Source organism: Ctenocephalides felis, unplaced genomic scaffold (assembly GCF_003426905.1).
Source record: "Ctenocephalides felis isolate EL2017-DRISC unplaced genomic scaffold, ASM342690v1 CF-g0.4_SCAFFOLD_01492, whole genome shotgun sequence".
Taxonomy (NCBI): domain Eukaryota; kingdom Metazoa; phylum Arthropoda; class Insecta; order Siphonaptera; family Pulicidae; genus Ctenocephalides; species Ctenocephalides felis.
Genome location: NW_020537646.1, coordinates 38,194,470 through 38,212,168, shown reverse-complemented (window position 1 = coordinate 38,212,168; position 17,699 = coordinate 38,194,470). Strand labels below are relative to the sequence as shown.

The 17,699-nt window shown below is 28.3% G+C and overlaps 1 protein-coding gene across 1 annotated transcript in view; it reads left to right on the top strand.

Moving 5' to 3' along the window:
* Nucleotides 1–14,504, top strand: part of LOC113370749 — a 106,836-nt gene extending 92,332 nt beyond the window's left edge. The window contains exons 2-6 of the mRNA XM_026611439.1: nt 3,671–3,734; nt 6,023–6,195; nt 11,236–11,335; nt 13,596–13,960; nt 14,446–14,504. Coding sequence (XP_026467224.1) covers nt 6,034–6,195; nt 11,236–11,335; nt 13,596–13,960; nt 14,446–14,469 — 651 coding nt within the window. The 5' untranslated portion in view covers nt 3,671–3,734; nt 6,023–6,033 and the 3' untranslated portion in view covers nt 14,470–14,504. The remainder of the gene's footprint in view (nt 1–3,670; nt 3,735–6,022; nt 6,196–11,235; nt 11,336–13,595; nt 13,961–14,445) is intronic.
* The last annotated feature ends 3,195 nt before the right edge of the window (nt 14,505–17,699 follow it).

Here is a 17,699-nt window from a genome sequence, read left to right as displayed (position 1 = left end):
GTCCAAGTACTCTATCTTTATACCAAGTAATTTTAATTATAACAAACGTCAAAAAAAACTACTCATTTTCTCAAACTTTGAATTTTTAAAATTAAACGACTTGTCGTAGGGCCGTAATATTTTAGTATGATCTATGAGACTACGGTATCTACCGTCAAAAAATCATAAAAATTGTCAAAAAAAATCTTTTTCAACTCTTTATTACAAGAAAAAGACCCGGACGATCTTTACCAAAAACTAATCAGGTTGATTCCCAAGCAATACATTTGAATTTTTAAAATCGATTCAGAATTGCGGGCTGAACAAAAAACGTGGACGAAAAATTTTTCACTTTTCTGCTGTTTATAAAGAAACGGTTTGGCCGGTCGTCGAATGTCTTAATTTTTTTAAATCGGTCCAGCCGTTTTTCAGAAAACGTCGATACACGACAAAAAAATCTGTTCACACATACAAATTTGGCCTCATTCGATTCAGAATGGCTTGAAACGTCGAGAAAACATACAATTAGCGAATCGGATTTTTTGATGAAAACATAAACTTCTTCTTCGGGAAGTTAAACATTATTTATTGGAAATAATTGATACGATGTAGAATAAAATATTCTGAAATTGTACTAATAAATAAGCTGCTACTGATAAATTAACTCTGAATAACGAGATAAACTTGCATTATCACTTACACGCCTATAATTATCAATCTATCCCTTATTCGCTTCCTTTCCCCTACCGAAGTGAAAATTCTGATCCACCGCCTAAAAGACGACAACCTGAACCACTGGACCACTGCGGAACTACAATCGGTTTTCTTTTGCATATCCTTGTATTACCTTAATATTAATTTCGATTAATTAGTAAATGAACCAATGGAACCAATAGTGCGTCCCATAATATATCATTAATCGGGTAACTTATTCGGGATGGTTATCTGCCCTTTACTACCAAATATGTGTCACTATATTTATAACATATTTAGTTTTGACACTTTAAAGTAGGGTGGGGCACAAAAGTCCAGTTTCCAAACTTTATGCAATTATATTGTGAAAACCAAATAAATCACAACAAATGATATATATCAAACAAACAATCATCTGACTATTTTTGATAAAAACTTATCTAATTCATCATTTTAGAAATGAGTTTTTTTTACTGTTTTTCTAAAATTTGTCACCAGGTCCTTTTTACCTCATAGGCTAGGTAAAAAGGACCCAGCCGCTAGGTAAAATTCAAATTTCAATATTTGCGTAAATAAAATAAATTTTAAATATTGGATTTGTGTCTTCTGTGACCAGAGTCTTCACTAATATCCGTCAGACCATTATTAACACCGCCCGCATTAAATACAGGGATTCGCTTTCTCATCGTATTCCATTTCATATATCGTGACTCGTGTTGATAACAATAAGTGGGTGTCAAATAAATTTCGTACATGCGAATAACGTGTATTTGTTAATACTCGACATTAAAACAGGGTTCAAGGATTTATCGCTCACAAATGCTCTTAAAGGAGCTATAAACTTTTGTTTTCGTCTTCAAAGTTAATTCATTCGAATGATTTTGTTTTATTATTATGTTTATGGTAAATGATTAAAAATGTTTATTAAATTTTAATATTGTTGTTGTTTTATACATATTTTTCATAAGCATTGAAACAGTTCAATTTTGCTGTTGTAAAAGATATTACATTTTCACTTTTATTAATGTGGTAAAATTCTATATCTCTATATAAATATCATTTTGCAAAGTTTTCATATTGTTCTATATATTAATATAGGCTTTCATTTTGCAATATATATTCAAACTATATAATTGTTTACTTGGTTATATATAGTTTTGTATGATGAAATGTGTATTTTAGGAAAAATATTGTAGAGTATAGTGGAGCTTAAAGGTACAATAAAGTTAGGAATTTTTAAGAAGTAGAGAGAAAATAATGTATTCCAGCCATAACCTTGATTCTAATGTTGTAAGCACTGTTGTTTAGTTTACAAGACATTAATATAATTATTAAGTATACATTATTTAAATGTACTATAAAATTTAAGTTAGATTCTATAGTTTTTTTTGTAAGCTTTATGGAAGCTTGCATGTGGGTGGGGTAGAAAGGACCATCTGAACCTTTACCCTGGAAAAATACGTAAAAATTAATCAATAGCAAATAAAAAGTAAATTAGGTTGAAAAAAGCTTCACAAAAGATAAGCAACATCGATAGTTATTTTAACTCTGGTGATGAATATTTCTGACAAAATATCAAATCAACGGTATGTGCAGTATTATCTCTGTAAAAAAAGCATTCGTTAAATTTAAAGTTTGTATTGGTTGAATAATGTAACTAATATTTCGTTAAATCTCTTTAAAGTTGAAAATAAGACATAGGACCCGTCCCAAATTTTTGAAAAAAAAAACACAAAAAAAATTTCTATAGTGATAATTTAGTTTGGAGTTTTACTGAACATAGTCAGATAGTTGTTTGTTTCGAATGTGTTGAAATTTGTTATGATATAATTTTTGATTGATTTAGTTTTTACAATATAATTGATCAAAGTCAAATAGGATCTTTGTGCCCCGCGCTACCCTATATAATATAAATAAAATAAAAACATGAACTATATAAGAACGTGATATAATTCATATCTATATAATTTAAATTTTAAACTATATTCAGTGTAGAATACTTGCTTTATTTTTTGTATAATAAATAAAATTTAATTCATAAAAAATATTATTATAAAATTGTATATAATAGTTTATATTAGTAATATAATAGAAACTCATTCATTATTTGATGAAGTAAAAAAATAAACTACGTATATTTTTATAATAATTAATCATATTAACCTGCCTATAATAAGTTTAGTACAATCAAATAAGAAAAAGAGGCAAAAAATATATCATGTTTTCTTCTAAAATAAATGGTTGTCTGCCCGGAGGCAGATCCATGCTAGCTCTTCTATATTTAATTATATTTAGGAGAAAATGTTACTTGATTTTCGTGAGGCGTAAATGAGAGACTTCAATAATATGTAATTTTGGTATTTTCTATTTAGCTCAGTTTAAAAATGCAGGATACTTGAATTTGCGAGAATGACAAATAATACATACTTATTTCTTTTTACTTAATTTAACAATGATGATATAGCAAAACAAAAATGCAAAATTATTTTAAAGTAATTTCAAGCAAAGAGCTAACAAAAATAACTATTTTATATAATAATTACTTTTGTACATTTATTTTAACTCACAAAATTAGTTATTATTTTGATTACAAATAATTGACAAGCGCTTTTAGTTACATACCGCGAAGAATAATATAAAATAGTAGCAAAATATGATTCGTCTGATATATCAAAGCTCAATATTCAAACTTTAACATAAAATTGTTAAATGTCATATTTATTGAAAAATTGCGTTTCCGTGCTATTCATGCTATCATACAACACATGTCCTATGACATAAAATTTATATATAGCTAAATGTCAAGGAAACGTCAAACCTACTAAAGAAAAATGACCATAGCCTCACACTAGTCTACGATTTATATTTCTCGCAAAGTTGTTCCGCAAAAAAACTTGATTGTAAAGATTGCCCCTTTTCAGTGTACATAAAGTTTTGTGCTCTATATTACTAGAGGTCAATACACAAGTGACATACATGTTTTCGATTCTTTTTGCAGATATCTGGCACCAGGCTGGCATCCCCATCCCCAAGGCACTCTGTCCAGAACCACAGTCCCAAAGGTGAGTCCGCTTGAAAAATGGTCGTGGGTATAGGATTCTAGTGGCTTTGTGTCATGGCCATGAAATATATATATGTTTGTTTCCGTAAAAAATGATATGCGGTTGTGTATTCTAGACAAGAATTTTAATGGTACCTCAGTGATCTGGGATTTGATACTTAGCAAAGTTTTATATATATATATATATATATATATATATATATTATTTAAGTTCAAAAGTCGGGCGTTACATAAATGAAAAATAGTACGAAAGTTTTAGAAATTTATTTAAAATCCATAGGTTTCGACTCCCATCTCAGCCTTCATTCAGTGGCAATCAATATACCTATAAGAATTAAAACTAACAATAATAAAAAACACTTACAAATTTGTATCCTAATATAAGGGATAAAAATATTGTTAGTCCATTGTATGAGTAGTATATGCACTGTGCTATAGTAGCAGATTAACATCACAAATGGCAAATCATACAAAGAAACATGATTAACTTTTAATAAGTTGTCAAAACTATGTATTAACTATTTGAAGTTTAGGATAGAAATCTTACGTTTTTTCTGAAGCAGTTGTTCTTAATATTTATGTTCAAATTTTACGAGAAAGTAATAGAATCGAACCTCTAACGCACCTGTTTTAAACTCAAATAAAATATGTTACATCAATATCAAATTCACAAAAAAGTATAGACGTGAATGTATAGTAGGTCCTACTATATTACAACTATATGTAAACTATTTTTAACTTTCTTAGTTTTAAATTTATTGAAAGTTATGATATATATTACTTTTAATAATATTAAACGAAAACTGAAGAGAGAAATGTAAGCACGTCATTTAACTCTTTCGAAAGATTAATTTCTGAATCAATTTTACATACGATAGCGTGAATTAATAAAAACGTTATTTTAAACATAATAGTTTATATTAAGAAATTCGCTCAACGATACAATACTTCTTTAAAAAATGCATCACACCCTGAATTGCTGTTCAACAAAACACAATGACCAGATTTTTTCTTTCCAATATCATATATTGTTGTTATAATATTGAGAGTAGGGCAGGGCAGGGCAAATTATATTGTGAAAACGAAACCAATTATTGCACAAAAATCAAACGAGCAACTGTCTATGTTCAATAGGAATCCCTGATAATTTATCATAGTAGAAATGATTTTTTTTAAATTATAAGCCCTTTTCAAAAAATTATTGCTAATACGCTATATACGGGGTAAGATGATATGGCAAGATGCAAATAGGCCCAATGTCTTATTTTTAATTTTAAAGGGATTTCGCGAAATAATAGCTACATTATCTCAACAATGCAAAATATAAATTTCATCGATTCCTTTTTTACCGAAATAACACTATACATAACCTTGATCTGATATTTTTTCAGAAAAATTCATCGTGTGTACGAGTATTTTTTTCAAATTCTAATTATTTTCGAAGACACAGCTGTCTGATCATGATGATATTCTTCTGTTTCCTTCCTTTTTCGAAGCTGTAAACGCGTTTTTTTCAAAACTGTCTTTTTCAATACGATGCACACGATTTCTAGACTTCTATTGAACCGATTTACTTAAATTTTCCAGAGAAACTTTTTTGTAGACAGTTCTCTGTTATAGACCCCCATTCCCAAATTTCAATTGTTGCTACTTTTAAAAAAATCGAGAAACTCAAAAAGTGGTAAGAAAAATGATACTTTTTTCTCAAACAGCCACCATTATTTTGTTAAAATTCTAGTTGATCTTTATCCTTTCTTTTTGCTTGTTCCTGGTATATACCATTGCGACTTCATTCTTGATTAATAATCTTGTTTTTTCGTTTCGGATTACTTTGAGGGCTGAAATCGTGGGCAAGATCACGTGTCAATTTTTTACTTGTTTCTGTACTCTTGTGGTAAACTTTAATTGGCTATGTTTTACAATTATGTAAAAATGACCCAAAATTCATGCCTTCACACTAGAATACCACCATAAGTTACAACTGTTTCTATAACATATTTTTCGAGAACGAAAGTGAGCATTTTTTTGTGAGAATGAAATATATATAATAAAGAGTAAATAGAAAATATGAACAGTGAATAACTAAATGAGTTGAAGAATTTTGAAAAAGATGTACATATTATTATAGAATATTATAATAATAATTAAATAAGTAATAGCAGTGAAACCAAAACTAAATGTAATTAATATTAGAAAAAAAAAAGAAATATATTTTAAATTGGTTTTTATCGAATGACAGCATGAACAACATCGATTGATAAATAATCATTTTTATTATATCGTTTCCAGGCTCACCGGCAATGACAGTCTCAATAGGCCAATCATCGGGCGGTCCTCCACCGAGCCCTTCGCATTCATCGGGGTCCGATACCGATCTGCTGACGTCCGCCTCCACCGCCCTACGAAGGCTAAACTTCAAAGCGGCGCGTCACGCCCGCAATAACAAACCCAATGTGCCAAAGGTATGGAAAAATGTAATTGCAAAACGTAATGGTTTATTTTTTGACGATCAGATTCATACACTTTTTTTGTTTATTATTAATTGTCGAGTGATTCTCGTAAAAGCTCTATTTTCATGCCATTTTTGTCGAAAGAAGATATTTATATCTATATTAGTTATACAATCCAAAAGGTAATAGTATTGACCTTGAAAAAATATCTCGCGTGCAATCTATAGAGCTTTAGTGCAATTTTGACCAGTCATAATTAGTCAATTTTTTTAAAGATAATAATTATCAAGTATTTTTTCATTCTACAATCCTGATCATATGCGCTACTTTTTAATAAAACTTGCCAAAACTATCCTGAAAAAAAATAGAAAGAAAATATCTCGCGTTATTAGGAAATTATGGGCTTTTAAGTGCAATCTAGAGCTTTAGTGCAATTTTGACCAGTCATAATTAGTCAATTTTTTTAAGAATAATAATTAAGTATTTTATCATTCCTGATAAAACACTTAAATTAATTCCTGATATTTTAACAATCCTGATCATATGCGCCAACTCTTAATAAAACTTGCCTAACTATCATGAAAAAATTAGAAAAAAAAATATTTCGCGTTGTGTGGAAGTTATGGGCTTTTATGTATAATCTAGAGCTTTAGTGAAATTATGACAAGTGATAAATAGTAGAAATATTCTTTATAATAATAATTATCGAGTATTTTACTATTTTACAATCTTGATTATATGCGCCAACTTTTGATAAAACATGCCAACACACTTTAGGACATTTTTTTAAAAAAAACAAGAGGGCTTCTAAAAGTCGACAGATCTTCAAGCTTTTAATTCCACAGTTTAACAAAAAGGGTTTAACAAATACTTAAGAAAATTGTGTCTTGTGGCCATAGAAATATTATTCACGGTTACGGTTCCTGAATTTGAACAAACAAAATTAATAAAAAAAAAAACACTATAACCGAAAAATGATCCTAATTTCACCAAAGCTCTAGGTTGCACTTAAAAGCTCATAATTTACAAATAACTTGAAATATTTTTTTTCTGTTTTTTTTTCAGGACACATAAGGTCAATATTATTACCTTTTTTGGTTTGATATTAAATTCTGAGATACCCTATATAACATAATACTTTGGTTGAACTAGCATTAATAAATTTGTAGTTCAATATAAAGTTGAATAAAATTTTTACGAGAACCGTTTATTTAATTTAAAATATAATTAATGTCGTTTGTTACAAATTAAAATGTCTTGTGAACAATGTATTTTCTATACGGGTGTTTTATCAAATTTAGTTGAATTTCTGAAGCAAATTATTATTTCCAATCTGTTTTATATACATTTTGGTAGTAAATATTTATTACTGAATGTGTTGAAATATCCGTACAACGTTTCTAAGTTTTATTTATTTATAGTTGATACACATTTGCAATTATACTATTTCGAAAAACTTTTTAATAATATTATGTAGTATTAATAAAAGCACCTACATAATTTGGAAATTGACTAATTTTAACACTCTGAATATTGTATAATAAGTAGCATATCGACATCAGAATGCAATCTAATTATACCTTCATTTCCGTATATAGTGTTTCTACTCCATCCACGTAACCAATTTACATTAATATAATTCTCGATCAGTTTGCAAATAATCTCTATAGTATTTCGAGCGAATAGTCATATATATTGATAATTAGATTAAGATCCAAATAAACGGATTTCCTGGCGCTGAAACATTACCGTGTCGATTATACGGGTGTTCGGGATATTCAGCATATTTTTGTAATACTGCTTGATAACAATTTGTATAATAAAGAATTGAATTGTATTGGCATCAATTAGAAAAGTGACCATATAAAGATACTATATGTCTTCTTTATTTTAGATAAAATAAACCATTTAGCATATCTCTCGTTGTAATTCAAGTTTCAATGGACAAATGTGTAATTAAACTGAAATTTATTTATTCCGAAAGTTACGACATAAAATATCATGATTTTGTTACATTAATCAAAATATTATTAACACATAATAATTTATTTTTATTAATTATTTAAGTTTCTGTGTACCCAGCTTGTTGAAATTTATATATTTTTTTAACTTCCCGAAGGAGAAGGAGTAATAAAGTTTGGAATAAAATTATTGAAGATTTTTGATTTTTTTTAATGGTAGATACCATTATAGTCTTATAGATCATACTAAAATATCACGGCCCTTCGACAAGTCGTTTAGTTTTGAAAATTCGTCAAAGTTTGCAAAAATTAGTAACGTTTTTTCAGCGATATATATCATGGTCTTATAGAACTTACTAAAATATTACGGCCTCACGACGAGTAGTTTAATTTTAAAAAAATCTTCAAAGTTTGAGTTTGAGAAAATGAATATTTTTTGACGTTTGTTAAAATTAAAATTAGACGATTTACTGAACATACTAAATCATTAAAATCGTACGGAAACTGGTTACTTATAAAAATCATTGATTTTTGAAAATTTGCTTTTAGAAAATACTCCGATTTAAGGTGTTCATTCGTTTTCAAATATGTGTAAACCTCTCGGAATACTTTTAATCAGTCATAAATGAATTTCAGTTTTTAATCAAATTACTTGATACGGTAGACAATTGAAAAATTTAGTTCTAATGAAAAGCTTTTTCAATCCATATTAAATCAAAATGAAAAATCAATACATTTCCATGAAATGAATTACATTATATATTGCAGTTTGATAACATTAAATCCGATATAGAAAATAAAGCATTGGAAAGTTTATAAATTAATCTAATACGCTATCCAATGTGATTTAAACATTAAATTTTAAAATAAAATATGTATTTATACATTAAAATTACAAAAAATTAAAACTGATTATATATAAAATTAGAGACACTGCTGTAAAATATTATTTTGCTGTAAAATATTATATTGCTGTTGATTAATATTATATGATTTGCCTTCTCGGTGCTATAGTAGTTAAATATCAACTAATATGTTAAAAAACTTCTTCATAAAATTAATTGAATCTTTTAATAACTACCTATACGTATAAATAATATTACAGTCAGTTTATAATATTGAAAAAGCTGTTTTTAATACTTGCATATAAATATAAATGGAATAGGTCGGTTTCTTTGAGATAATGTCTTTCGCTGAGCTAATATTTCCATAAAAAACGATACATTTTTACTTCTTTTTATTTTACATAATAAAAATTATGAATTAAGTATATTCAAGCTTAATTTTTTTGTAGTAATCTAGGTATAACAAGAGCATACATGTTGTTCGTATGAGATTTTCCTCGTTTTTCCCTATACTAAAACTACATCATCCATTCCATATAACGAAGAATCCTCGTGGGAAACGTAACTGTCCGCGTGAGATGATGCCGAATGCTTACTAATAACTCCGATAGAAAAAAAGATTTCTTCTCTTGATAACAAAAGCATCTTTTGATATATTCTAGAAAACATTGCCTGTTAATAGAAATATTTTGGAGTTTCGCATGTTTTTTATTCAGACGAGAAAAAAATATCGTGATTTGAAAAATAATCATGCAATTTGGGGTTTCATTGGTCTGGTGAATAATACACCTGCAAATAAGATTTTAATAATGGTGTTATTGTTTATTTTTATTATAATATTATCTTCGTTCTTTGTTAATTATTAACAATGAAATGATGTAATTTTTTTATTGAATGGAGTATAGTAAATAACAAAAGAGTAATTAATGTTTAATGACTTTGAAAGTATATATAGAGATTATATAGAGTAGAGACCGAGAGTATAATTGAGTGTTATTTGAGTTTATATAGAAATAAATGACTTACCTAAGAGCTAAACAGTATTTATAATTTTCATTTATTATTTAATTTTTATTTCTAGCATTGCATTTTTGGTGGGATTTTATTTTTTTGAGGTTTTGTATTATTTCATTATACACACTACGTCAATTGATGCACTTTATTACTTGATGTTTATTTTCAAGTTAAATATCTTCTATCTTTAAATTAAACTCTTCTGAAACATATATTCGACTACATGAAATTTGTTTTTCATAAGGGTAAATATACAGTGTCATTCGAATAAAGTTGTAGAGTCGTGCAATGCAGTAACACATTCAGAGGGCGATATAATTTCTGTTTGCATTGTAAATTAAATATCAGGTTGAAATGTTTTTTCCGTCAGAATTAAACCAAATTTTAACCAACTAAATTCACTGAAATAGTACAGAAAAAGAATTAAGCATTTAACTTTTTTGTACTTTTGATGTTGTGTAAAAAATAATTAAATTGATTAAAGTTAACTAATACAAAAACTTGCGTCGAAGGAAGCGTTCGCTTTCTTGTTTCACAGGTATTTTTATGACCATCTAAGTGTAAAATATGCGAAAAAATTCCAAAATAATGCAGTTTTGCGTTCTATATTCTATATACGATAATCTTTGTCCTTAATTGACCTCTTTGAATGGTATACAATTTTTTTTTTCAAAAATAATTAAAAAAATTATTTAGATTTTTAAGTTTTCCGTATTTTATCAACACTACCAAATCGCTTGCCAAAATTTTTACAATCTGACAATTTTTAAACCATTGCTTTATTATTTATTCATAAATTATCTGGCCGTCTAATTGCCTAGTTGAGCCTTTGTATCAAAAGAATTACCCTGATATTTCAATATTTTCATTATCTCAATTTTGGCATGCAATTTGTGATTTGTATGCATATTGAAACGCACAAAATTCTTATAATAAAAAGAACAAAAATATTTAAACTGTTTGTAAACAATTTCCAAATAATTAATGAAGCCTTAGATATATGAACAACACACTATAGAACACATTTATGACGAGTATTAGGTTTCAAAGTTGTCAGAGTCGTCGGAGTTGTTAAGTGGATATAATTTCTTTCTGAAGCGGAATCAAACCCTAATCCTAAAATGTAAACGACTAATAAATGTCTAATTCGTATATTTATCAAATTAACTACAACATTTTAATACAATCTATTCATAACAACAATTAACATATTTGAAAATATTATTTTTCAGGTAGTCGTGATGGGAAGTAGCACAACATCAGAGGCTACAATCAATACGAGTACAGATAGCGCCAGCACCCTCATCACAAATATGACAGCAACAACGGACGGTGAGGCAATTTTATCAATGAACTTGTGATTAATATCAAAACGATAAAATTATTAAATATTACTTTCTTATATTTCCATATATTGACAATTGGACATACTCATTGAATTGTGCAAATACTCATGTGTCTTTGGTTTCACAAGATGCATAGGTCTTTTTTTTGCGATTCAAAAGACATGAAGCATAGTAAATCAATTTGTAATCTTTTCGTTTATAATAAAATATAAATCAATTAATGCAAATGTGAAAAACTTGAAGATATTACTTATTTAAAAAAATATTTAACAAAATTTTGCTCTCATATAATTGTTCACATAATTATCCAATTACTTTAATAGAAATATAGTGTTGGTTTTTGCAGAAATATTCTCAAAAGTAAAAAATAGTGACATAAAGATAAGTGCTAATTGACCTAATATCGGCTTATTTGAGCAATTATGCATATAAAACACAATTGAAGAACCTATTTGCATGCCAATCACACATTGTTTTTATTAGATAAATACCTATGGGGACGACAGTTTTTGCAGAAATAATCTCAAAAGTATAAAATAGTAACATAAGGATCAGTGCTAATTGATCTAATTGCGGCTTATTTGAACAATTATGCACATAAATAACAAACACACATTGTTTTTATTAGATGAATAAAATTCTTATGCGGACGAAATTTTTAAAACAAATTGAAAATTTAAGACCCCCTAACGGAAATTTATTGTTGAAAATACTATATATTTGTGTTTGTGTACTATGGAACAGTACAATTGACTTTTAGTAATTATACAATTACAATTACACAATTGTACTTTGACTGGTAACACAATTGGTACAATTTGACTTTGAGTAATTAATTGAATGAACAAAATGATTACAGCATATAGCACGTATCAAACGAACAACTATCAAACTATATTCAATGAAATTCCCAGATAATTCCTAAATATAGAAATTTGCAATCTAGAAATCTAAAATTTCTAAAATTTCAAAAATTTGTCATCAATCTTTTTTTACCCAATAGACTAGGTAAAAAGGGACAGCTATTGGGCAAAGAGAAACAACGTGATATTTTGAAGAGATTTTATAAAATAATAGCTAATTTATTCTCCAATTCAATACACATAATCAATATGAAATAATTTTTTATGGGCACAACTTGTACAAGAGATTACTATGTATATAACCTTGATCTGGCATTGCGTTAATAATATTCATCTACGGAGTTCGAATAGTTGTTATTTAATTTATTTTTTGTAAAATTGCTTCATCTAACTTTATTTACTATTTTTTTATGGTTTAGATCTTTGTCAGTATAAAGAGTTAGTTGGTTCTTTTTACCCCGCACACATATAAACTTTTATAGAAATTATATTGAAAAGAAGTTGATTTGAACTCAAAAATGGCAATACATCTTATTAAACAATTCAATAACGTATACTTAAAAATTACATTCAGGTGTCATGATCTAAATAAATCGGCCCAAAATCGAAAAAAACTACTAACGAAACAAAATGCTTTTGATATGAATATTGAAACCCGGCCGTTTATTTTCTGATAGCGACATTGTAAGATGCTGGCTTGTTACACATCTTATGCATTCTGCTTCAAAATAGTATCGTTAAACAATTCTGTACTTTTACCTTTTTTTATCCGCGGATCATTGGCCCCACTTTATTTAGATCATGACACCTGAATGTAATTTTTAAGTATACGTTATTTAATTGTTTAATAAGATGTATTGCCATTTTTGAGTTCGATTCAACCCCTTTTCAATATAATTTCTATAAAAGTATATATGTATGCGGGGTAAAAAGAACCAATATACTGACAAAGATCTAAACCATAAAAAAATAGTAAATAAAGTTAGATGAAGCAATTTTACGAAAAATAAATTAAATAACAACTATTCGAACTCCGTAGAGGAATATTATTAACGCAATGCCAGATCAAGGTTATATACAGAGTAATCTCTTGTACAAATTGTGCGCATAAAAAATTATTTTACATTGGTTATGTGCATTGAGTCCGCACTCCGCTATCCCAAAAAGTTAATATAGACTTATTGAGAAAAATTATTGTTGATCAAAAATGTTATATATTAGGGTTTCAGTAAAACATAAAATAAATAATGTAAATATTAGCAAAATCAACATGATAACAACAATTTGAGAAAGTAAACAAAATCACTTAAAGTTACTTCCATGTTGTATTAGTGGATTGTTATTTTTATTCTCAACTTTAAAGTATTATTATTTGATCCACAGGAGGTGACAGTCTTGATCTAATCGGTGGTCTTCCAATGGACAACAACGCATCATCAACAACACCATCATCAACAACATCCGTTGCTAGTACGACTGTTTACACTCAGAGTTGTGCAAACGGCAACGCGGTCATAGGCAGCGGTTCGTTAGAAGAGCCAACTGAAACCTTGTTAGACTCGGCAATACCGCCGACGCCCGCTACCGCATTGCCCGCAGCGATTCATGCGAAGCCTCGATCACCGCCGGCGAAAACAAGGTCACCGCCGGCGATGCAAACCGCGCAAACACCCGCCACGCGCTTCCCGTTTGATATTATTGTACCTCCGAATGAACAACACACGCCGAGAGGAATGGAGATGAAAGAGGTATGGATTGCTTCGTTCCATTGTATAATTACTCTTCATATGCTTTACGATAAAATAATAAAGTTTATGAGTTGGTCAAGGATTTTCTCTGTATTTTTTTAACCTATGTAAACATAGGATGACTATAGTAAGAAAACTTTATCTTTTCGGTTTATTGTTTTATAAAGCTATATCAATACGATATAAAATATAGTTTTTTTTATCCGGCTCAGTTATACGGATTCGCTATTATTTCACTACCAACCGCGACCAATTTATATGTATGTACATACTTACAAGTCAAATTTTTGCATGATTAATGCAGCAGTTTAGTAATGTGTAATGTAATCCAAGAACATGTTGTTAAATATTTGCCTTCAGCGATGGAGGTAATTTTGGTATTTTGGTATTTTAAAACACAACACAAGTTATACAGAATATAGATATTATTATACAGAACTTCATTAAAGGTTATTATAAGGTTATGTGTTTCTTTTGGAGTCCAGAGAGAGAGTGTGATATTGTCATAAACATAGAGGTCCTGTGTCTAGCCGGAAATATAGAGTCCATAGAATGTAGAGTGGAACTCGAGAGATGTAGAGTTCATAGAGTAATAAATGTGATAGTAGTATGCACTGGTATACACATAGAGGCATAATGTGACGCTAAATAGGTAAGAGTGTCGGCGCATAACAATGTGTATGTAGGGTAGGGCGGGGCTAGTTGAGCAAATTTTTACTTGAACGGATGTAGCTCCTCATTGAAAAGTTTTAATAAATTGCTATACGGCTTAATGGATTTGTTGTTTATCGCTTAACAAAAGTGTTAATACTATTTTTTGGTAATAAGTAAAATTTAAAAGCTACAGCTGTTTAAATGCAAAAAGTCAAGTATGCTCAATGTACCCCATAGGTGGGGTAAGTTGAGCACTAAGAAAGTATAATGAAATCATAGGTTTAATGTCGATTAATGATGAAATAAAATAAGTTTTTAATAACCAGTTCTATATTTATAGTCTTTTTTGACAGAGAAAACAAAACTTATAGTAATTTGCTTTGAATAATTAACGAAAAGTAGAATCAACAAAAGAATATCGTATCTTAGAAATTATTTTACCATTCTATTTAGTATTTTTGTTTAAAATCATTATTTCTTTATATTATTACTCATAGACTTAGTTTAAATCTTAAAAATAATAATTAATTTCTGGAAGTTAATAGTAATTGTCTTAGTGACAGAACAAGTTTAGCAACTATGCTCAACTAACCCCAACTCGGAATTTCAAAATAAAAGTGAGTTTATAAAAAAACCGTGAGAATTATACCCAGAATCTCTGTCCATATTAAAAGTACTATAATCATATTTAAGAACAACATTTACCTTATTAAAAATAAATAACATTTGACTAAACCAGACAAAAACTCGTGATGAATGACTTTTTTACTTTTTGGTCTCAAAATAAACAAAACGCCCCTGAGCCTCAATCATTTGTCCAGCGGCCACTAGCGATCGCGGATGTTTATTTCTCCCAAACTTCTATCTTTCCGCCATATAATGCCTAAACGGACGGTGAATAGTTTTCGAGATATTTCGATTGCTCAACTTGCCCCTATGCTCAACTAGCCCCGCTCTACCCTACATACATATGGAAGCGTTATTTTCTTAATAAACATTGACTTTTGTTGATATTTATGCATGCATTTATTATATTTAACAAATACACATTGTTCTTCAATTCTCTATTATCCGGATTTTTAATTATCCGAATGCCTATCGACAACAATTAATGGTTGCTAAGGTTAATCGAATTTCTACTACATGTGATAAGCAATATCTTCAGTTATCATTTTTCATATTAAAATTGGTTTATCATAGGTTTAGTACCAAATCGATCTTTATTCTTACAATAAAGGTCAAACCAGGTAAAAATTAGATAACATTAAAGCGTCAACAAGTATACATTAAAATATTAGCACTCAATTATGTAAGAAACAATTTAAAACAAAATAAATAATTCTTAAAAAGCTTTAGGTTTTACATACCAGAAGAGATCCAATAACGAATATGTCTTCATTTTGTGGCAGCGGTGGGATAAGGAAGAAATATTAATAATTGGATCTCTTTTGATATGTAAAAACAAACACCTTTTCTAGATTTATTGTTTTTACTTTAACTTACAATTTACATGGTTAAGTGTTAAGATTTTAGTCTGTGCTTGTTGTGATTCTTTTTACCTGATTAGACTCATATTGTAAGAATAAGGGTCAATTTGTTAAAGTTTTATGTTAATGTTGTATTTGGTACTAAACTTACAAACTTGAAATTAAAAACTTATTTTAATATAGTATCTGATAACTTAAGATATCGCTTAATGCATAATATTTCTCAACAATATATAATAATATTAGATATTACTATGAGACATCATATCTTTAATGAATATAGAAGATCTCAGTATACCGAATTATTATATTTTGGGCATTTATTGGCCTGACTAAGCTCAGTGATATAAACTTTAAGCCAAATTCCTTGAAAATTTCTTAAAAATCTTAAGTTTTACATTTTTTGAAAATTTTGAAATTACTTTTTTGAGAATTTTGACTTTGAACTGAGACTTTTCTAAATAATATAAAATTTCTTTTAATATACCGGAATTTTTGAAAAAAAATGTATTTTTTTCAAGCAATCGCGTAAGTGCCGCACTATATATCTTAGTACGGAAACCATAAAAATGTAAACAAAACTGTATTTATTATTAAAATCTTTATAACGATCTAATAATTTAATAATTTCATTTGATGTCTAATGATAATTTTCGAACGCCTAACAGCATTTTTTTGTTCTTTATTTTTTTTATCTACCTCTTTGAAAACCTAATCAGTCTTCATTTTGCCAATTTTTACATAAAATGTTTTTCAAATCAATCAAATCGGTTGTTCTGTGTTCTCGAAATTGTCGAAAAATTGTAACCGCACACATGTATACACATATACATCCATTTTGTCTCAGGTATCCCAAAATGTTCAGAAACTTCTAAAAAGTAAAAATATATAAAAATTTTCATTTTCGATTTTTTTCCATAACTTGCTCTATGGAAAGTTGATTGAGAGTAACAATACTTGCAATAACAATAACAATATTAAACAATAGATTCTCAAATTTTTATTATCTCTTTTTTCTTTCATACGCAATTTTTAACCAAACGGCTTGAAATTAACGGGAATATATCTTTTTTTTAAAAAAAAAAAATTCAATTAAAAAGTCACTAACCTTTTAATTTTATTTATTACTTAAATAAATTGCTAATATACACATGGTGTCACAGAAGTCAAAGTCAAGCCGATACGGGGTGACAGTATTGATCACACTATTATGAAAAAAAAGTTAATTATGAGGATTTTAGAGCAACCCAGAGCTTTGGTGAAAATGTTTTTATTATAAAGGTTTCACTGTTTTACAATCCCGATTTGCGTAATTTTGATTGTACTTGCCAACACAATTTAATAAAAAAATTTTAAAGAGGGCTTTTCAAAGTCGAGCTATTTTAAAAATTTTAAATTCATACAAATAGTCTTAATTCTTGAAACGTGGGGCAATTGTGTTTACGATTATAGATACAAAGCTTAAATAAATAAAAACAATAAAAATTAACCAAAATAACTAAACCAATATAACTTCCAAAGTACGTAGGATATAATTTGTTTCCAATTTTTTCATGACACTTATGATCACTTCGGTTCTGCTTGAAGTTTACTTCTAG